Consider the following 21106-nt stretch of genomic DNA (forward strand, 5'->3'; position numbering starts at 1 on the left):
ACCGTCGTTAGAGAAGAAAAGGAAATTTAAATATCAAGCACGTGGCACTAATTTGAGCATTGATCACTCACGCATTCTGATACACATCCCTGTTGTGTGTGCCGACATATGAGCGAGATCATACCTCGAGTTTGGTTGGACAAACTACCAGAATGCAAGTCGCACGATGCAGCCGATCACTCGAATACCGCTGGAATTATTATTTTTGGGAAGAAAGGAGCTGAGCATTTGTCCTATTGCTCGGCCTCTCATCATGACACACTGCACATCCCCATTGATGACTCGGACGACGCGCCTATATTTCTATTCTTTAGCCAAAGCACGCACTTTATTGAAAATTGCCTCAAGTCCCACTTAGAAAAATGTGTCTTGGTGTGTTGCGATCCTAACGACACGCAAGGTGCAACCGTATGTATATTTCACTGTGATATTGGATGAGCATTTCATACTGACATAATACGAAGCTGATAGCAGCGTATTTGATGAAAAGACATCATTGGACCCCAGAAGAGGCTATTTCATGCATCAATGCAAGTTGCTCATATACTGAGCCTAATGCAGGATTTATGGAACAGTACGTGACACACCCGCAAGTATGACTCACTTGGGCAGATTACGATTGTTTCACGCAGAGAGTTATCGTGTCGAAGTGTCAAAGCCCAGTGTGCGCACGTTCTTAATTAAGCATACATCAGCGATGCGTGGATTTGTCACACCTGCTATGCTCATGGGACGCTCGATCGATCCGGACCCATTCTCGGATCCCCCGCCAGGGACGCAATCAACGAATACAACGTTCGCCCCACATGCCACGTGCTTGCGATGCAAGATGTGCCGTCGAGTTCTTGCGAATGACGAGGATGTAACGCAGCATGCTCCAGGCAAAGGCGAACTATCATTCGAGCCACATAAACGCGAAAGTGTGCGAAAAGGACTTGATTCAGCACCTTTGCCCCGTCAACGAGGCACGGCCACAGACGGTGTAGCCCTTCCGTATATGTCTCAGGCGGCGGGCGTCCGTCCCATGCAGCGAGGATTGCTGCATTCCGCTGCATGTTCTGCCTATTTTGTCGAGCCGCTTGAATGGATGAAAGAGTCGTCAGATCTTGTCGAAGGCTTTGTATCGGGACGGCTGATTTGTCCGAATCCTCACTGTCACGCAAAGCTCGGCAACTGGACCTGGGCTGGCACTCAATGTGGTTGGTACGTCCACAACCTTGCAGCATGTGCTGACCAGCAGTGGTGCATGGGTCACTCCAGCATTCGCACTTCAACGAGCCAAGGTGGATGAAATCAATAGAGCATGAGTATTTTTATTTTGTACATCTAGCCAAGGAAGTTGACAACGAAAAAGTGTAAGACTACAGATGCGAAAAGGAACTCGGCGAATGCTCTTTTCATGTGTTAGAATTACATGCTTTTATGGTAGAATGTACGAGCCAGCGCGCATGCGCACTCTCGAGTCCACAACGTACCTGCCTTCAGCGACACGCGGTTTTCCAGACTCTCCTGCGCCAAGTTGCAAACGCAGCGCAAGAGAAAGCACAAATTGACCCACAGTGGCTGAAAATCCAGCGAGGAAAGAGTTGAAGGGATAGTTTGACAAGACAATACAATAAACGAACTGCAAGATTCCAGTAACGAATAAGAATGCCAAAAAGGCATCGATGAGTTTGAAGCGTGGGGGTGTGTCCGCAGAATAGTTAGAGATCAGCTGCTTGTATGCATTTTTGCTGACAGGAGCTTTCTGGGATGCCCGCACTGTTTTGTCTTTCGCCATGCTGGTTGGCGATCGAGCTTCTCTGCTGTGGGAGCGAATCGCTCGAGCGGTTCGCAAGGCCAGGGGAGAAAGGCATTGGGGAGGGAATGACACACAGTGCCACATGGTGCCACGTGCACATGCGGTCATTGAGACAGAGAGAAAAGAGTGTCGTCAGAACGAGTATTTGGCTCTCATCAGATCGATCGTCTCTGGTTCATTGGGACATAAAAGTGAAAGACCCATGAACCCGAACGCACCGAGCTTTGACTTCAATCCGGCCGCAGCTGGTTTTGTTCCACGCTTCTTGCAGCAGCAACAACAACAACAACAGCAGCAGCAGCAGCAGCAGCAGCAGCAAAATTATGACGCGTATTACAGCCAAGGCTTCACAGGCGCCGGTTTTGCTCCTCAGTTGAGTGCGCAGCCCACTGCTCAATCCACCACTCCGTCCTCGGCTTTTTCGCCTGCGTCTGGAATCGGGCCTGGACCCGCGACAGGAGCTGCGCCACTCCCGCCTAAAGCTGCAGCTATGGCTTCTAGCAAGCCTGCTGGTATGAAAAAGGCTGTGAGTGTGTCGATTGGTGGCGGCAAGAAGCCTGAACAGAAATCCGAGCAGAAGCCTGAGTCTAAAGAGGAAAAGACTCCGGTCGTCAAAAATGCAGGAGCAACAGACTCCACGGCCGCCCCTGCGGCTGCCCCCCCTGATAGATCGACTGGCGAAGTCAAGGGCCAAGCTGCTAAGCAACAAACCAAAGTGGAAAAGAAGGTTGCGGAAAAGGCATCTGTTGATGCTGAAAAGGTGTTGCAGGATGCCAAGTTAGCTACGGATGAAGAGACACTTCGCGACCTGTTCGGTGACCAGGAAATCAAGTCGCATTTGAACTTGGTGTTTGTCGGTCACGTTGATGCCGGCAAGTCTACAATGGGTGGAAACTTGCTGTACCTGACGGGTATGGTAGACAAACGTACGCTCGAAAAGTATGAGCGCGATGCCAAGGAAATTGGTCGCGATTCGTGGTACTTGTCGTGGGCACTTGACTCGACGCAGCAGGAGCGAGACAAGGGCAAGACTGTCGAGGTTGGTCGTGCGTACTTTGAAACGAGCAAGCGCCGGTACACACTTCTGGATGCACCAGGCCACAAGTCGTACGTGCCGAACATGATTGGTGGTGCAGCGCAGGCAGATGTTGCAATCCTAGTGATCTCGGCGCGTCGAGGTGAGTTCGAGACTGGTTTTGAACGTGGTGGTCAGACGCGTGAGCATGCTGTCCTGGTAAAGACGGCTGGTGTGCAACGGCTCATTGTGGTCGTGAACAAGATGGACGACCCGACTGTAAACTGGGACAAAGAGCGCTATGACGAGATTATCGGCAAATTGTCGCCTTTCTTGCGCGCATCAGGCTTCAACCCCAAGACTGACGTGGTTTTCATCCCTGTCTCGGCGTATTCGGGAGCCAACTTGAAGGATAAAGCCCCAGCGGATCAATGCTCCTGGTACGATGGACCACCGCTGCTGACATACTTGGATGATCTGGAGCTAGGCGACCGCAAGATGAGCTCGTCGCTTAAGATGCCTGTGAGTGAAAAGTATGCGGACATGGGTACACACGTGGTCGGAAAGATCGAGAGTGGCATGATGAAAAAGGGCAACACACTCGTTCTGATGCCAAACAAGACGAATGTCGAAGTTGTTGCTATCTTCAGCGAGATCGATGAAGAGGTGCCTGTAGCCGTGTCAGGTGACAATGTGCGTGTAAAGCTGAAGGGTGTGGAGTTGGACGAGGTGCAGCCAGGCTTTGTCCTGACAGATCCCCGAGATCCTGTGCATGTAGTCCGGCGTTTCGAGGCACAGCTGGCCATTCTCGAGCACCGCAACATTATTTGCGCGGGTTACAGTGCAGTGATGCACGCCCACTCGCTCAATGAAGAAGTGAGTCTCGCTGCCCTCTTGCACTACTACGACAAAAAGACTGGGAAAAAGAGCCGTCGTGGCCCACCATTTGCCAAGAAGGGTATGAAGATCATTGCTCTGATTGAGACGACGGCTCCCGTGTGCTTGGAGCGCTTCAAGGACTATGCACAGCTCGGTCGCTTTACCCTGCGTGACGAAGGCAAGACGGTCGCGATCGGCAAGGTGACAAAGCTGCTGAGTGATGATGATGTGCCGGACGTTGGCAAGCTTTCTGTCAACTAATGAGTGCTTGTGTGTATGTATTCGCAACTCTATAGCTGTGATACATCTATAACGTGCCCCCTTCCCGACATTCTACACGTAACGAACTTCATCGGCGTCGTAGCGTGGCAAAAGACCGAGCTCCTCAGCCGACTGTGGCGGTATTCTTTGGGCGTCGTGGTCGTCTGCCAGGGTATGATCGATGGGCACCGGAACACGCGGTGCATGTTGGATGGGTGGTGAGGGCGACGTTCCATGCTGTGACGTGCCGTGCGCCGCATCAGCTTCAGGTACTTGTTGCGCCGGTGTACGAGTGAAATAGTCCGCCATGGCCAAGGTACACACCATGATAGCCACAATGCCAAAAACGAGCGCCAAAGCGCGACGTGTTGTATCCCATTTGATGCTCTGCTCAATCTCAGTACGAAGATCACTGAGAAAGATCGTGAAGCGGTTGTTCAGGTCCTGAATTTCCTGCTCTAGATTGTTGCTTTCCTCCTGCACTTCGGTCTTGCGGGTATTTTGCTCCACTTGGATATCGTGCTTCAACTGCTCGATATCGGACTGCAGTTTCTGCGTAAGTCCATCGATCTCGCGCTCGAGAAGCAAGGTGATGCTACGTAGTGCAGCGGCATCGTTCCGCGCTCTGACACGCACTTCTGTGCGTAGTTCGGCCAGTGCGGACGAGAATAGATAGAGCTGGTTATCGAGATCACTTCGGTTGATGTGCTGGTGAATCAGTTTCTTGCCATGTTCTTTGAGCAGAGAACGTGTCAAATCCATGATCGCTTCTGCAGGATCATGTCGATGAGGTACGCTCTCATTTGAGGAGGTTACATCCGATGCTGGCATATCTGACGTCGTCACAGGGAACGCCCCACCGTGTGCTTTCCAGCCTCCAGCTTCGAGCTGCCGTACAAACACATGCGAGTCGAAGGGCTGGTCAGGTAATAGGGACATGTCGCCGCGCTGGATCGGGGCCAAAGCTGGGGTCTGAAATGTTGGTAACGGACCAACGGTATTTTCGGAAAACGAGCTCTCCAAGCTGTCCATAGGTGTGCGCGTCTTTGTCAACTCGCTTTTCCGGCCACTTCCTAACTTGGAAGAAGACGACGATGCCATCCCCATGAGACTCGTATCGTCAGGGACCTGCGAGGCAGACGACGAAGCCGGCGTAGAGGATGCAGATGACTGCGTCACTGTTGAACTCGAGGGTAGGCCAAGATCCTTATCTGTGTTAGTTTTGGTGGCATCCACTAGTTCACGTACACTGCGTCCGCGAAGGAACGAAGGCATGTCTTTCGGGCTGCCGCTACCTCCCGTCATAAGCGTATTTCCAGGTGAACGTTTTTGAGCATGAAGAAAGCGCTGCTTGAGTAAGTCTTCCGCCGTAGGACTAACGAGCGGCATGGACGGTTCCTTGTCGAAAGGACGATCCGGCTCGTGTTCTTGTTTCTCAGGCTTTTTCTCTTCCTTCTTGTTAATTTGACTGTTTTTTTTACTCCATGTAATCGAATCTGAAGATGCATATGGCAAGCGTGCCGTGACATGGAATGAGTTGCCTTGACTGATGCGTAGTCCAGAGCGGACGTATCCAATGGGAGCACGAATGATATGCCACGCTCTTGGATTCACATACGAACGGCGAGCACTAGCTACACCAGCCAATGTGGTTGCTGGCATTCTCACGCACAAATGCAGTTGTTGGTGGCTATCACCGTTCTCTGCTTTGCCGCTGTCGTTAGCAGAGCGCCGTTATTCACTTGAGTGTTGCGTATGAGTGTGTGTTTTTTTCGTTCCCTTCCACTCCATCGCTATATGGCCACCACCCACATATTTTCCACATCTCATTCCGCCCAATGCTGCCCCCGTTTCCTTCGCTTCAACGCTGTTGCCCTTAAGGCTACGTCCACCACCTGTCTCGGCCAGCAGCAGGTGTGTGTGGTTAGTCAGCATATACATTATATCAGCCTCTGATCGCAGGGGCCACTCGACAAGCGAAGAAGACACGTGCAAGTCAGGAGCTCACCTCGTAGGATGGCAATGCGAGATGTTATTCCCTCCTCAAGAAATGCGTATCACGCGCGTGGGCGCGCCGAATATCCCAAAGATTGCACGCCCCACACGCACAGTGGTTTCTCTTCCTCTCTTTGCTCCACAGCCACCGACTAATCTGACTGCTATGTCGAACGAAGAGCAGCTGCCTCAAGTGTCAGACAATTTGAACCCCACGCGTATGTATAGCAGGATGTATCTTCGGTTTCAATGACTCATGCATAGCCACTGCCGGGTACAAGCCGGGTGAGAAGAAGTCCATTCAAGAATACGCCAAGCTCGATGCTGAGGATGAGAGCCTACGGCGCTGGAAGGAGAGCTTGGGTATCAGTTCGTCAGCGATGCAGGGAGCATTGGATCCAAATGCACCTAAGCTTACTATACACTCGTTGTATCTGGAAAGTTCACAACTGCCGCAAGGCCGTGTAGGCATCCAACTCGACCGCCCTGGTGAGTTGGAAGCAGCAGCCAAAACGCCTCTGCAAATTACCGAGGGTATTGAGTACTCTGTGGTGATTGAATTCACGTGCGTATTTTGAAAACATGCGCATAGATACTAATGGTGATCTTAGTGTTGGTCGCGAAGTTTTGTCGGGACTTAAGTACCTACATGTCGTCAAGCGGTCCGGCATGCCTGTTGACCGTATGGAGGAAATGATCGGCTCATATCCCCCTCGCACTGAGCCTTACACGAAACGATTTGCTCCCAATACAGCACCGAGTGGTTTTCTCGCGAGAAGCGGCACAAATACAGTGCGGAGTAGAATCATCGATGATGATGGACAAACATACGCGGACTTTACGTGGTCATTCAAGGTACGTATCCAGCACAGCAGATCGCGGGGCTTATACCATTCTCTTAGTTTACCAAGCCCTGAAGGAGTCAGGGGGTCACAGTCGGAACTAGACTATAAACACGAGCAAACGTACATACATATACATTGGTTGATGGATTCAACAAAAAAAGATACATATATATATAGATGAGTATGTATGTACTGGCAATCCAGCAGATATGTTTTTACGTCGCTTCCGGAGTGGCCTCGTGATGAGTAACTTACGACAGCACACCGCCAGGCATGACCTTTCAGTCTCTCTCTCTCTCTCTCTTCCTCTCTCAATCTCGATTTCGAACCATAAATGCCCTCACGTTCGAGTTGATTGACGCTCCTCCATGCGTTTCCTCGCTTGTAAAATCATTTGTGCTTTACGCTCTTGAAGGCTTTCCTGTCGATCTTTTGCACTGGGCGACCACATGGATTGTGACGGCTTCTTTCCCTTGGACGTATGATTTTGATCCTCTTGAAGACGATGCTCTAGATGGAACCGTGAAATAAGGTTGGGCGAGCTAGACACGCCCGAGGATGTGGACGAAGCTCTCGCAGAAGAAGCGGAAGTCGTAGCTGTTCTATTTGCAGATTGTCGCGCTTCTTCAGCACCAGGAAAGTCGGCAGGAGGGAGCGGAAGATACCCCTGCTGTAAAATCCGATCACACGTCGCTTCGGCGCTTCCACTTAGTATAAGATCATAACGGATGGACACCTCAGGGATATCAGGAAACATAGTTTTGACGATGTTGACCTATCCATTGTTAATGTATGCACATAGAACGTCTAACGTACCTTTTCCTGTAAACCAGCATGATTTTGTGATAATGACGTGCCAGAGGAACGCGAAGCTATAAGCCCTAGTTAGTACGCTCGTACACAAGTATGTATGGATATTATGAAAAAGCTTACCGCCACCAATGATGCGCACAATCACCCACAGCGTGACGAGCGCGAATAGAGCACCGACGATGTCGTTCATTGCGCCACGTAGGAACGGTCGAACCACCTTCCAGAACGACACCTCAATGTCGATGCTCGCTGCCTCCAGTGACGCTGCCGCTCGCGCATTGCATCACGTGATCTATGGGAGGAGGCCTGGTGGGCGGGGTGTAAGATTCGGCACCTAGTAGGGTGGAAGGCGGCCTCAGGCTAGTCGGGCAAGCAAACGAGCGACGAAGTGCGTCGTCGTTGGACAACGTCGAAAAGCTCTCTCTCTCTCTTTGGTTGAGACAAGACACGCCGAGACGAAGGAGATGTTTGCGACGACAGTACGGCTGACAAGTGCGCCACCCGCGTTCAGCGAGCTGCACAAGAAATACGTGATGAACTTGTACAGGCGGTATCTTCGTGACTCGCTCAACTGGCACATCCGTCGTGATGCATGGCGGAAGGATGCTCTTCGCATTCGAGCTGAGTTCGAGTTCAATCGCCATGTGCGCAATCCGCGCGAACTCGCGAGTCTCTTGAACCGTGCAGAAGCGCAGCTTGAGAGTCGCCAGCATCCTGATCCATACAAGCGTACGTACTTGGCGACAGCGATGAAAAAGAGTGTGTCTAACACATCCTCCAGCACCGACGTATGTGGGTGGTGTGAAATGGTACGTGCTTCATAAAATGGGGCTCAATTGTCTCTGCTTTTCGTATTCAGGACTAACCATGTCGCAGGGAGCGCAACTTGCCTGTACGTGTCTGAGGCCCAGTCGAACAGTCTATGCTCACTATCTAGCCACGCTTGTTTACCGACGAGGAGAAAACCGAGTCACTCAAGGACCAGAATGTCTAGTGTTACCTGATAGAAGAAGGAAGCATGACTATCTAAGTATGTCTGACATGCCTGTGTGTGATTGCCTGTTAGTTTATCTATGTGTACCTGTGTGATATACGAAGCGTCATGGGGAATACGTGTCTAGACAGTTGTTGACGCGGGTGCCTGCCGATCAAGACGTCGGTTGATTCCACCCAGTAGTGCCTTTAAAATAAGCTGTGAGTCGAATCGAAGTGATGAATATGGGAGCGTGTCGACCATGTCTCGAATCCTGTACACCTAGATAGGGTTAGTCTCTCTCTCTCTCTCTTTCTTTGCAAGCGTCTGCACACGCCTGACACATACCTTGGACAGCGCATCGTCCACTTTTTCGTTCTTGTTAGCGTCAAGCACATGTGCATTCATACATACAGTCTTGTAGGGCTGTTGATGCTTGTGCATCGTTACCAACTTGAATGAATTGAATCCCTACCTGTGAGAGAGGGAAACGACCGGCATCTAGTCGCTGTGCTACCGACACAATCACACTTTCAGGATCGTCGGTAGCTGCGCCGTCGGTGATAATCACATACTGTTGCTAGAATGCGTTACTCTGACTTTTTTTGTACTTACATTGCGTCGTTTCGGTGCAGACTTGGTCTCCATGCCTCGTCTACGTGTCTCAGCTGTTTGTTCGATCGCATCCAGGTAGTCAAGGAGTAGAATCTCGAGCCGTTCTCCTGTGGGCGTCGCTCCCGAGGGCACCACGTCATGGAACAGACGCACTAGGTCGCGGGGGTCCCGGCAATGGAGTAACGACTTGTCATTGTTGATAAAATGCACATCGATGCCATCATCATCATACTTGGAGGCAAGACGTACAAAATCACACAAGGCTCGGCATGCTTCTTCCCATCGACTAGGGCCGATAGATCCATCTGGTTGCTCATTTACTTGCATCGATGCGGAATCGTCAATCACAAAGATAGTGTCGTACTGGCGCAGAAGTTCCAATTGGTCCTCGCACACATCACGTACTATGCCTGTACCATTGTGCCCTGATGGGTGTATGGGAGGTACTTGTCCTTGCCTGACGGGGATTGACGCTTGGCCGACTGGAATGGACGCACGAGCCGCAGATATGAACTCCGGAACAACAGGCGAAGGGCGCGCTTGCGACGGGCTTGGCTGTCGCTGGCAAGGGTGTGGACGCGGGTGTGGATCGAATTCTGAGTAAGGTGGCGGTTCCGACATGTGCTAGGGCTATGCTAAGTCACAAGCAAAAATGTCTGATAGGATCGGTTGTGCAGACAAATGGCCACCCCCGGCTCCAGAAATCCGTATGTCTTGCTTGTCTCGAACCTGACAGGGTAGTGGGAGTGGAGGCCCCAATCAAAGTAAGCATTGGATCGAAAGGATCGAGACAAGGGCTCTGCTCGAATCCAAGTCTAGATTCAGTACGACACACTTACCAACCTGTAATGCCCAATGTACACGCTATGATTTGCTATCTTCCTGAGTAGTGCAGTATCCATGATGCCAATAAACGAGAGGACGAGGTTTTTGCTTGACATCATTGATGTGTGCATGACCGACCTCAACATCATGAATTTGCGCTAGAAAAAGTGCGCTGCCAACTTCATTGGTGTGAACACAACCATTGACAAACTCAGTCGTACCGTGAAGATCTGGAGATGTCAAATCTAATTGGTAAACGAGGCTGCATGCCAGAGTCCCAATAGATTCAGTCGGTATCAACTGACCGTCCACGGCCTGCGATGGTTGCATGGGATGTTGATTGAACGGATGTGTTTCAATCTTCGTGCTTTGGCGCAGAGAGTATGGCTTAGCACCAGGTCGAGCGAAAAAGTTTGACATGGACGTTTGCTTTGACGAGAGAATATGGATAAGAAAGTGTGGTTTCCGCGCAAATGTCGAGACGACAGACGTTGCGTCGTAATTATTTGAAGGCGGAGGAGTTTTAGCACCAGAGAGAAGAGCATCCGCCATACGACTTGGAAGACGGATCGAGAATGCAACAATAGGCGGCGCCAAGGATACTGTAGTAAAAGACGATAGGGTTGTCGAATGGATCTGGGGGGATGGATCATCTGGATCTTCCGATGGCACAAAGGCTGACACTAGAGCAACTGGCTGCGCACTCAATCTCATGACGTGCCGGATAGCTTCTCCTAAGGCGACGGGGTCTTTTGCTGCTAGCACACGCGATGACGAGCATATCGGGCGGTGTGTGCTGGGCCACCATCGACTCCCTGCACGGCACAAAGGTCGAGCACTTCGAATCAACATATGCCCTAGCTTTAAGCACAGGCGCAAATGTAGGTTTTTCACTTACACTCGTTCACAACGCCCACGTCCGCGGCGCCACTGAACGAAAGATCTTTGTAACACACCGCGAGAGCAAAGTTGGGCAGAGGAAGGAGACAAGGTTGGCTTTGGATTTATGCGTGCATACATTTGATTGTGGAGGGATGCACCATTCAGTGAATCACATTCTCGCCCTCGCTTATAATATTGGTCCGTTCGCTGGGCCTAGCGTACAGGAAGGAATCTGAGGAATCGGTAGGCATATAGCATTTGTACACAGCATCTACGTAGACATTCATACCATGTCCCACCCGTATCTGTGCACACACTCTTGGACCTTACAACAACGAGGTGGCTCTACAGAAAGTGGATTTGAATTTTGGTCGTGCGAAGCATGCGCCCATCCGCCGTCTTAGATAGCTCAACACTCGCGAGACCAACCTGTTTCGTGCCACACCATATGATAAGAGGAAGGTCAACTTCCAAAAGAGTGCACTGCCAGCTAAAAAAGAAAAAAGAAAAAGGCATGCGGAGGCTCACAACATCATCTGCCAGAGGAGCTACTCGCACAGTTATACTCCTTGCTGTAATGCATTACCAACCTAGAATCGTCATGATGCGCTGATGAACGCGAGGGCTAGTAATTTGGGTATTCAATGGATCTGCACTTGGTGAAGTGCAGGGTTGAAGTACGATAGCATCGGGGTTCTTTGTCGGTAAATCGCCAGGGTTCACACCAACAAAAGGGTTAGAGACGTAGGATTGGTACACCGCATGGATGGCCTTACATAGTGTCTTAATATCCTCGTCAGGAAAGGGATCCGTCGATTCCTCAAACATCAGAAGAAATTTTGTATTAGTGTTTGTTTGATACCCATAACTGTGAGATCGCGTTGTGAGTCTTGGTGTTCTCAGTAACACAAATACTTACATGGCAGAATCTTCAATAGTGAGTAGTAAACCCAAATATGGGTTCGTATGTTGTTTCACTGAATGTGTTAGATTTTTATTTTCTCCAAACACATACCACATTCCTCTACCATGTCCAATGCGCTATGCGCAAGAAAATGCCATTTTGTCGCTGACGATGAAACCCGATCAGACGTGTGCAAGTACAGCGGCACGTTTTTGGGTCCGATAATCGCCACACATTGCTGCATAAATACGTTATACATGTACCCGACTTACAATAGATTGGCCTAGGTTCATGCCAACTTTAGGCTTTTCGATGCTTGAGCACCGACTCTATGCCCGTTCACAGATGGCGACCAACTTAAGCTAGCCCCCAGAGCCACCGACACGGCGGTCGATCCCTTCGCCTAGAAGTGGAGACTTCAAACAACCACCCTCCTCCATCCTTCCTCAAGACCAAACCTTGTCACGTGAAGACGCACAGGCTTCTTGGGATTGGTTTGTTCTGTCTACGTGGTCTGGAAACGGCGAAATTGCTTAGCTACCAGCCTCCAAAAGTTCAGGTTGCTCGGCAGATCGATTCCATAAGGCCACTATTCGCAACTCTCGACCACATATCTAGCTCGAACGCAGGCGAAGGAGAAGCATGTGGTTTTGGAGATATGCAATTCCTCAACGTTTGAAGACAAGACGCGCATTAGAATCGACGTTCTTCGCATCTACGTTTGTCGCGGCGCTCGTGACAGTCTCGCTCTCAGCATCGACGATCCTGCCATGCCCTGCCAATGGACATGGCGCATTGGTAAACCGATTTCATCCATCGTCGCGTGGCGCTTTGTCTGAGGAAGATGAAGCATCAGGCAAGCACTCACAGAGTGGCTATCATCCCGAATCACTGCCTGTTGGTGGTTTGGGCCAGCGCGCATACCTCACTCGAAGTGGTGGATGGATTGAAATTGATGAACGCCCGTCTTTTTTCTCTTGGCGCAGGTGGACTTCTGCATCTGCTTAACTTGAACAAGTTCGTTTTGCTGCCTCTTGCGTAGAGCGAAACACGAATTGATGCATTTTCGAATCATTAGTATATGGACGATCTTTTTTTTTTCTTGACATATACCAAGCCTAGCATCCGCCATACAGATTTATACCCCCCAATTAGGATTTTATAGCATGAAAGAAGTTTCTGTTATCTTGCATGGCTGTGGTCCGGGATTTCATTGATGCTCTGCTTACGTCTAGGTATATCGACGTTGTCTAAAACGAGTGAATATCCCACGTCCTCGTTTTCGCAGCAAAGTCAGTGGCGTAGGAGGCAGTGATCAGTGAAGTGTTGGAAAATTCTCCACGTGGTGGACCAACGCCACTTCCCTGCCCACAACGACGCTGTTGACACATACATCAAGAAGGCAGAGAAGACATCATGCTGGGGCGGATGTTGCACATTTTTGTGGATGCCATGCTGATCAGTGTAGTGTTATCTGGGATTAAGAGAAATACTGGATTAACACTTTCCGTCAGTAGGTTCAAGCATCTAGAACTCCGCCAGTTGCTAAGTGCGTACTTGGAAGCAGGTGAATGGGTATGTTGTTATGCGCATTCCGTGCCTACAGGTTAAAGTTGAAAAACTAACCAAATTTTTATGCAGCTTATGGATTTTGCCGTAGTGGTCTTGGGGCGCTCGAAATCGTTTGAGCGTATTCGGTGAATGTCCTTGATATTTGCCTCTATGTAAATTGCGTTTTCTGTCTAGTGTACAAAACCTACCTATGAAACGGAGGATGACACTGTGTCTGCAGTGTCAGCGTCATGCAACACACTGAGGCGCTTTGTAATACTCTTGAGGAACTTTTCCACAGTCGATGTGGAATGAACAGAAAGACTCATGCGGTCTTCACTGGGATCCAAAAGACCCTGCAACAGCGATGCTGCTGTCTCGTACGCCATGAGGCAATGTGTTGGATCCCACGTGCCTATGCCATTTTTATTTTCCTCCAGCTCCTCCAAGGCTGCGAGTCGCGCGAGCTCCAATGCCTTGTCGAAAATCTGACGATCAATATGTTGTGCTGTATCCGGGATCACATTCGGTCGACAGCGCGAACGCGCTTGTAGGGACTTTTCATAGCATTCGTCAAAGCGCGTACGGAACCACTGCGTCAACTCACGAAGCTGCTCCGATGGCTTCAACGTTGTTTGCTCGGCAAACGAGTTCGCAGCTTCTAGTCCACGCTGCAAAAACCCGAGCGCCCGTACATACAGAGCAAACACCTCAGTACCAGCAACTTCTTGCATATAAGTGCCAGCAGAGTTGGGACTGTATTCGGCAGGAGAAAATCCCTGCATGTTTGTTGGTTGAGCTGAGCCAAGCTCCGAGTCGCGCATATCGGCAAACTCCATGAGCACGTACGCTTTTTTCGCAAGAGTCTCCAACAAACTCTCAAGCGCTTCGTCCGAGGAGACCTGGGCTAAACGCGTATTTTGACTCATTTGAGGCGGCGCGGACATGGGCTTGCCCCATGCTGGCATCTGTGAGGTCGATGCACGATGATTGATTGGCGAGAAAGAGACCTGTACATGTGGATCATTCAAAAGCACTGGCACTGGTGCTGACGCATTCTTGCCTTGATCTGCCAAATGAATAGCGCGCGACAGACCACTGGGCTGTGTCGAGGGTTTGGCAGACCAAACCTCTTCCTTGGACTCTGATATCGAGGGGGCATTGAATCCAATCGCCATGGACGGGACGCGTGGGGCGTCAGTTTTAGCCCGGAATTGTGGGTTTTTGATTTCGACGTGCGTAACTGATACGCCGAGATGCGGCTTCGGTTTTGGAGGTGATAAAATATCTGGCGGTATTTGCGCAAGGTGCACAGAGGCGGCCAGCTCGTCCTTTATGATGGCACGGCCCGTGTAGGGAACTTGCGTAACGACACTGTCAGTAAAAAGCTCGTCGAAACTCATGCGCTCCACAGGGTGGCGCTTGAGCAGTTTGCGGATCAACATTTTGATGTCAGAGGCGATTTCGGGTGGGTTTGGGCGCGGTGGATCGCCATGTAGCTTGCGCCGCATCGCATCTTTCGCGAGGGATTGCTCAGAACGCTCGTCAGGAAACTTGATCCGATCGTTTCCATGCTCGATACGGCGGAGTAATTCAACGTGATTTGATGCACGAAACGGCGGACGACCGACGCACATTTCGTAGAGGACGGCTCCGACGGACCACAAGTCTGCCTTAGCATCGTATTTTTCGTACCGGAGAATTTCTGGTGCCATGTAGAGCGGCGAGCCACAGAGGGTCTTGGCGAGAGACGCGGCAGGAAGTGAGCGGGCGAATCCAAAGTCAGCGACTTTGATGAGCGGAATCTCAGGAGGATGTCCAGACGCAAGACATTCATCGTCAGGAATTTGAAGGAGCAAATTTTGTGGCTTTATATCGCGATGCACAATATCCTTACTTCGAAGAAAACGCACCGCAGACACAAGCTGCGCGAGAAACGAGCGAACCATTTGTTCATTGAGCCCACCGTACTCGGGATGTGGGAACTTGGAGCGCTGAGCCGCTGCGAGTGGGTTTGCACCTGCATCGCCATCCCAGGGTGCCACGTTGCCGTGCATGCGAATGTATTGCGACAAGTCGCCGCCTGGACAATATTCCATCATTAGATGAATATGCTCATCTGTGTAAATGCAATCGCGTAAATCAACAATGTTTGTGTGGCGCATAGACTTGAGAATAGAGATTTCGCCCTCAAGGTTTTCCAGCAGCTTGGGCGAGAGCTTCTGTCGAACCACAGACTTGACAGCCACAAGTTGCTCTGGTTTGGAAATATGGTGCGCTCGATACACTAGTGCGAAAGATCCTTTTCCAATTTCATGATCCAGCACATATTCGCCCACCTGGCCTTGAGAGTTGTCCTGACTTGACCCCTCAGTCATGTTAGCAAGATATCAACCAAGGATTCCGTGGCGTAGCAAAGCCTCGATTGTATCTCACGCAATCGATTGGATAGTGCGGCGAAGTCGTGGCCCATGCGTTCATGCGTATCGACTCATATCGTGTTGCCACACTAGAGAGTTTTGCGACCTAAAGGGGCATCACAGTTCGCCTAAGAACACATGAAAAGAACTACACACCAAAATTTTGTGGCCGGTTTGCCACCCAATCCCTCGTGTTCTCTAATGACTCACCAGCACACGCTATTCAACAATTTTTGCCACGCTACCACAGCGAGAGCAAAATTGGGGGGGTACCTGGAGCTTTTTCCAACACCAACGACAACAATTCACTTACCTACTGGCTGTGATCACGTGAGATACACGTGGGTTTTGCGCGTCGTGCAGCAAGTAACAAACGTGTCGAGCTTGCTTCAACCTCCGCTGAGTGAGACGGACTGGAGTTTGGCGTGCTAGTTTGCTTATTCCACGACATTGGCACGCACTTCTCCATTCACATACTTTGACCCTGCTTCCATGACGGCGTCGACTGGATCGCCGGGAACGCAAGGAACATCGAGGCAAGGAAAATGGATGGCAATGCTGCGTCCTTCCAAACGACGTGAGAGTGCGAGTGCCTTGATGGACACGCCGAACAATGCTTCTTCCACTGTCGCCAGCTCGACGACCGATCACATGACGCCATCATCCTCACTGACAAGTACGCAAGTCACAAGCCCAGTGCCATCGTCTATGAGCACCAATTCACCTATCGGCACAGCACCAGGTCGCCGCATCATGTACGGTATGGGGCAAAATGCTAGCACGACCTCGTCGCTTGCGTCAGGATCGAGTGTGTTGATAACAGGACCGTCACTGGGTATGCTGGGCGACGTACTTGATAAACAGCCGGCGCATTTGCCCCACTTGTACTCGAAATATGATGATCATTGGATTCGTCGCGTTGCCAGTGCGCCCGATACCAATGCTTTGTACCAAGCCACACCAGCACCACCAGTTTTCCAGGGATGGCCTGCGATCAACACCCACGACGGAGTCCCACATGCGCCTGACTCGGTTAGTACAAGCCCGCGGCTTGAAGGATCAAGCGATTTATTCCATGGTTACACGCAGGACGCGCTGTGGAATGTGTCGCTTCAGACGCAAACATTGCCCCTGCCACACTCGCAATCTCACATCCAGCTTCATACCCAGCCGTCCAGATTGCAGCAGCCAACGCAACCAATGACAGCTTCTCAGCAACAAGTGCTTCGGAACATGTCGCCACCACCACCACCACTATCTGCGACTACGTCACCAACAGAGTCTACGCACGAGACGTCGGTGCCAACGCCATGGGAATCTCAGAGTGCCATAGGCAAGGGCTCGTCACCTCTCCGTTTACAGCCAGCCGCACAGATTGATGCCATACCTGCCACACATATGGCGGAACCAATATCACCACGTCGTACACGGTTCCTGCCGTCGCTTCGGATAGCTCCCAAGTCGCGCCAAGCATCGGATAATACGAACGATGCACCTATGCGGCGTTTGACGCGCCTGTTCAAATCCAAAAGTTCCGGCACACTGCAAGCAGATGCAACCAAAGCGGAGGAATCGCGCCCGCCCATGCCGACGACAGTGACAACAGCAACGACAGCAGCCACGCTCCGAACTACCTCACGTGTCAAGACAAGTGATGTGCTTGTGTCGATTGACGAATTCCAGACCATCAAGCTGCTAGGCAAGGGTGATGTAGGCCGTGTGTACCTTGTGAGGCATCGACAAACAGACACTCCTTATGCGCTCAAGGTGCTATCGAAAGCTGAAATGAAGAAACGCAACAAAGTGAAGCGTGTACTGTCCGAGCAAGCGATTTTGATTGCATCCAACCATCCATTCATTGTGCCTCTGTATCACACATTCCAAACAACCGATTACCTGTATCTGTGTATGGAGTACTGCTGTGGTGGCGAGTTCTTCCGTGCGTTGCAGTCACGACCTGGGCGATGCCTATCGGAAGATGATGCGCGTTTTTATGCCGCCGAGGTTGTGGCTGCGCTCGAATACCTGCACTTGATGGGCTTCATCTATCGAGACCTGAAGCCCGAAAATATCCTGCTTCATCAGTCGGGACACGTGATGCTCTCCGACTTTGACCTGTCGGCGCAGGCTCACGAACAAGTGGCAGCACCGGCCGTGTTCCAAGCATCGCCACGCGCTGCGCCCATGGTCGATACCCGTGCGTGCATTGCCGATCTGCGCACAAATTCGTTCGTTGGGACGGAAGAATACATTGCGCCCGAAGTCATCAAAGGTTGCGGCCATACATCTTCCGTTGACTGGTGGACATTGGGCATCTTTGTATATGAAATGATCTATGCTACGACACCCTTCAAAGGGACATCGCGCAATACGACCTTTGCAAATGTGCTGCGCAAAGATGTCTCCTTCCCAGACGGTGTGCCAATGTCCACATCAGGACGCAATTTTATTCGAAAACTGCTTGTAAAAGATGAACATAAACGCTTAGGCAGCCAGCTTGGCGCTAGTGAAGTGAAACAGCACCGATGGTTTGCCAATATATCATGGGGCCTCCTGCGAAACCAGACGCCTCCCATCATCCCTGATTCGCAGCAACTGTCTACCCTCATTCAAGAAGCCGAGGCTAAACCAGTTCGGTCCCACGAGTGGGAACACCAGACCGTTTTGGATATGAAAAAGTACGATGCGACGCCCTTCCACGACTTCCGTAATGTGTCAATCCTTCGAACAGCCACGTAGTACTATACATATATTTATGTCAGCGAATGCCTACGAATCTGCTTGAGGAGCTTTTCGCTTGCCTAAAGAGATGCGAACCTTATCACGGGGTTGTGCTTCTGATGACGATGCAGGCGCCGACGTAAATGAGGCATCGTTTGTCGTCGTTGAAGATGATGCAGGGATGGGAGTGGATGGAACATGGGACGTGGAAATGGGTTGGAAGGCTGGCTTCATAGCAGGCTTGAAGCCCGCAGACTGAGCTGGACTTGAAGCCGGAGCTGTCGCTGACGGTGATGCCGCTGGCTCTGACGTCGGCAGAACAGAGGCTCTGGCCCGCTCCACTGCTGCCTCGAGTGTTTCATTTGACCGGCCCGGTTCGATGGACTGGCCAGATAAGGTAGCACTCGTTCCCGCCGCCTTGGTCTTCTTTTTCACAGGCACACTGACCTTCTCCAACGCAGGCGGTGCTCCGAGGTGTATGTCCTGTGGCGCATGATCATGTTGCCCAACACTCAAAACCATATGAGCCTGTCCCGTCCGTTCGGAGCGTTCCTGGAAGGCGCGAGTCATCGCACTTGTGTCGCCAGCCAACATGCGCTCGCGACGCTGCTCCTCGGCAATGCGTCGCAGACGTTTTTCCTGTGCCTTGTGACCAGGTGCATTGCCATGGAAGGTGTGCGACAGTTGCTTCCATGCCTCCTTCGTTGACAACGTGCGCCCGTACTCATCATGGTACTCTATCTTGACATCGGGCTTGTAGTCCTTAAACCGTTCCAGAGCTGCTTGTGCTTCCCGGCGCTCCGACTGATCGTCTTCACGTGCGTCTTGATCATCCGATTCGGCGAGCCTGTCGGCACGTCGGCGCTCTCGAAGCCACGCATCGTACTTGAGCTGCGTCTTTTCATGTTCCAGCTGCTCTTTCGGTACATGCTCGAGTGTGCCTTGGCTCTTAAGAAACTGGACCACTGATGCAACGCTGCCCGATGCCATGGCTTCTGTGTCGACATCGCCGTGCAATGCATTGTCCACATCGGACATTTTAGCAAGTTCGGCCCCATTCTCCCTATGCGGGTCTTGTGCAGTCGGATGGGACGCTGGCGATAGTGCTGCCTTCGAGTCCACCTCCAGCTCAGGCTCAGGCCGGTCGCCCGCCTCCGACCCAACGTGGGACGTGGAGTCACCATAGTTTATCTGGGGCGCCGGTGGCGATGGTAATTGTCGTTGCGTATCGATTTGTGGGTTCGAAGGACGTGCGATGATGTTTTGAACGAATTCCGTCGTTTCATCAAAGGTAAGAACGCCATCATCCTTCTCTAGTTGACTTTCTTTCTGGGTATCTTGTTCGGCAACTACACGCTGCGTTGCAGCCAAATTTCGCGCAACCATTTCTGGCGTGACTTTGCGGAACGAAGCTTTTGCATGCATCCGTCGCGTTCTCGCAAGACTGGCAGCGAGTTCGTCATCGTCAATAAGGGCCTCGGCTTTCGAGAGAGGCTTCCGGGGCTCATCAATTTCCATCGCCGACGAGGACGACGGTATGGTCGATGCAACCTGGTCGCCACGACCCGCGGCATCGTCGTCATCAGGCTCAACTTTGACTCGCGGTGCACGTTTTTTCTTACTTTTCTTCTTGAATGACACCTCATAATCAGACACCGGTGCATTCTTCACATAGTCCAGGCTAGTGCGATGTAAAGCGCGCTGCTCTGCAACACGCTGTGCCTCTGAACGCGCTGACGAGCGCGCGTCCATCGCATCTACAGACGCTGCATCGCCTAAGCGGAAGCCCAGCGACGCTGCATGACGATTCGGCGGCGTCTGGTTCAGATCGAGTGATTCCACATGATCGTACTTGTCCAGAACACCCGTTTTTTCCTTCTCAAGCTCCTCCACGCCCGTATAGACAGAGTGGCGCTCACGGTCACGTTGGTCCGTTCTTGCTTTCGCGTACGTCTCAGCCGAATGCTCCATTAGCTCGTCTTCGTTGTCGTCCAAGACGTTTGCATCACGAAGCGTCAGTACGCGCTCATCGGAGCCTGCGACAAACTCATCTAGATCGTGTGCGACACGAAGACCCTCCAGTTCAGACGATGTGTAGGTTTGCATACGCGCCGTCTGTTCATCTTCTGCCTGTTTTTGTAACCGCTCAGCCGAATGGACTTGCGCTTGACGCCGAGCGTGACGGATCCAGTCGCGAGCACTCATGTCCTCGTCGCGGCTCTCGCCCAGTGTCGGCCCACGCAGTCTTCGTGCTACATCGCGACGTGCCTGCGCTCTGACGACGCGCTCGCGGATCGCCTCTTTGTCTGGAGAAGCACTTCCTATGCTGGTTGGTGGTATAGAGGAGGTTGCGTTGTCTACACGATCGTGGTCGCCGTTCTGGTTGTTGTGGTCGCGCTCATCGTCGTCGTCGTGGACGTCGACATCGACGAGTGGCTTCAAGCCAAGCGAAATACGCACACGGTTCGCCTCTTCAAGAGAAAGAGACTCTTTTTGAAACTCGGCCATGGGGAGGACACAGCCCCTCTTGTGGGCGTGCGGTCGACAGGATTAAGATCACCAGCGAAATGGATATAGGGACAGGCAAAAAAATAATAGCAGCTTCA

The 21106-nt window shown here is 51.4% G+C and overlaps 12 protein-coding genes across 12 annotated transcripts; 5 read left to right on the forward strand and 7 right to left on the reverse strand.

Moving 5' to 3' along the window:
- Nucleotides 1-1326: 1326 nt before the first annotated feature.
- On the reverse strand, nt 1327-1780 carry MGL_3050 (uncharacterized protein; the record flags this gene model as incomplete). Its single annotated transcript, XM_001730012.1, has 2 exons — nt 1327-1393; nt 1476-1780. The coding sequence occupies 2 exons, from the start codon at nt 1778-1780 to the stop codon at nt 1327-1329; spliced, it is 372 nt and encodes a 123-aa protein (XP_001730064.1).
- A 223-nt stretch (nt 1781-2003) lies between these two features.
- On the forward strand, nt 2004-3956 carry MGL_3051 (uncharacterized protein; the record flags this gene model as incomplete). Its single annotated transcript, XM_001730013.1, has 1 exon — nt 2004-3956. The coding sequence occupies one exon, from the start codon at nt 2004-2006 to the stop codon at nt 3954-3956; it is 1953 nt and encodes a 650-aa protein (XP_001730065.1).
- Nucleotides 3957-4028: 72 nt separating this feature from the next.
- MGL_3052 (uncharacterized protein) lies at nt 4029-5618 on the reverse strand (the record flags this gene model as incomplete). The annotated part of the gene is made up of 1 exon (XM_001730014.1): nt 4029-5618. One exon carries the CDS (start codon nt 5616-5618, stop codon nt 4029-4031), a length of 1590 nt encoding a protein of 529 aa, XP_001730066.1.
- A 499-nt stretch (nt 5619-6117) lies between these two features.
- Nucleotides 6118-7327, forward strand: MGL_3053 (uncharacterized protein; the record flags this gene model as incomplete). Its single annotated transcript, XM_001730015.1, has 5 exons — nt 6118-6169; nt 6216-6516; nt 6563-6806; nt 6958-6977; nt 7057-7327. 5 exons carry the CDS (start codon nt 6118-6120, stop codon nt 7325-7327), a joined length of 888 nt encoding a protein of 295 aa, XP_001730067.1.
- A 746-nt stretch (nt 7328-8073) lies between these two features.
- On the forward strand, nt 8074-8603 carry MGL_3054 (uncharacterized protein; the record flags this gene model as incomplete). Its single annotated transcript, XM_001730016.1, has 4 exons — nt 8074-8338; nt 8391-8418; nt 8486-8501; nt 8547-8603. The coding sequence occupies 4 exons, from the start codon at nt 8074-8076 to the stop codon at nt 8601-8603; spliced, it is 366 nt and encodes a 121-aa protein (XP_001730068.1).
- Nucleotides 8604-8726: 123 nt separating this feature from the next.
- Nucleotides 8727-9818, reverse strand: MGL_3055 (uncharacterized protein; the record flags this gene model as incomplete). Its single annotated transcript, XM_001730017.1, has 3 exons — nt 8727-8864; nt 8931-9053; nt 9198-9818. 3 exons carry the CDS (start codon nt 9816-9818, stop codon nt 8727-8729), a joined length of 882 nt encoding a protein of 293 aa, XP_001730069.1.
- A 243-nt stretch (nt 9819-10061) lies between these two features.
- On the reverse strand, nt 10062-10874 carry MGL_3056 (uncharacterized protein; the record flags this gene model as incomplete). Its single annotated transcript, XM_001730018.1, has 1 exon — nt 10062-10874. The coding sequence occupies one exon, from the start codon at nt 10872-10874 to the stop codon at nt 10062-10064; it is 813 nt and encodes a 270-aa protein (XP_001730070.1).
- Nucleotides 10875-11486: 612 nt separating this feature from the next.
- MGL_3057 (uncharacterized protein) lies at nt 11487-12052 on the reverse strand (the record flags this gene model as incomplete). Its single annotated transcript, XM_001730019.1, has 3 exons — nt 11487-11772; nt 11824-11881; nt 11920-12052. The coding sequence occupies 3 exons, from the start codon at nt 12050-12052 to the stop codon at nt 11487-11489; spliced, it is 477 nt and encodes a 158-aa protein (XP_001730071.1).
- A 398-nt stretch (nt 12053-12450) lies between these two features.
- MGL_3058 (uncharacterized protein) lies at nt 12451-12816 on the forward strand (the record flags this gene model as incomplete). The annotated part of the gene is made up of 1 exon (XM_001730020.1): nt 12451-12816. One exon carries the CDS (start codon nt 12451-12453, stop codon nt 12814-12816), a length of 366 nt encoding a protein of 121 aa, XP_001730072.1.
- Nucleotides 12817-13568: 752 nt separating this feature from the next.
- Nucleotides 13569-15737, reverse strand: MGL_3059 (uncharacterized protein; the record flags this gene model as incomplete). Its single annotated transcript, XM_001730021.1, has 1 exon — nt 13569-15737. One exon carries the CDS (start codon nt 15735-15737, stop codon nt 13569-13571), a length of 2169 nt encoding a protein of 722 aa, XP_001730073.1.
- Nucleotides 15738-16328: 591 nt separating this feature from the next.
- Nucleotides 16329-18518, forward strand: MGL_3060 (uncharacterized protein; the record flags this gene model as incomplete). The annotated part of the gene is made up of 1 exon (XM_001730022.1): nt 16329-18518. One exon carries the CDS (start codon nt 16329-16331, stop codon nt 18516-18518), a length of 2190 nt encoding a protein of 729 aa, XP_001730074.1.
- Nucleotides 18519-18548: 30 nt separating this feature from the next.
- MGL_3061 (uncharacterized protein) lies at nt 18549-21008 on the reverse strand (the record flags this gene model as incomplete). Its single annotated transcript, XM_001730023.1, has 1 exon — nt 18549-21008. The coding sequence occupies one exon, from the start codon at nt 21006-21008 to the stop codon at nt 18549-18551; it is 2460 nt and encodes an 819-aa protein (XP_001730075.1).
- Between the last annotated feature and the right edge of the window lie 98 nt (nt 21009-21106).

The sequence above is a fragment of the Malassezia globosa genome (genome assembly GCF_000181695.2).
Source record: "Malassezia globosa CBS 7966 chromosome Unknown mgl_sf_7.1, whole genome shotgun sequence".
NCBI lineage: Eukaryota > Fungi > Basidiomycota > Malasseziomycetes > Malasseziales > Malasseziaceae > Malassezia > Malassezia globosa.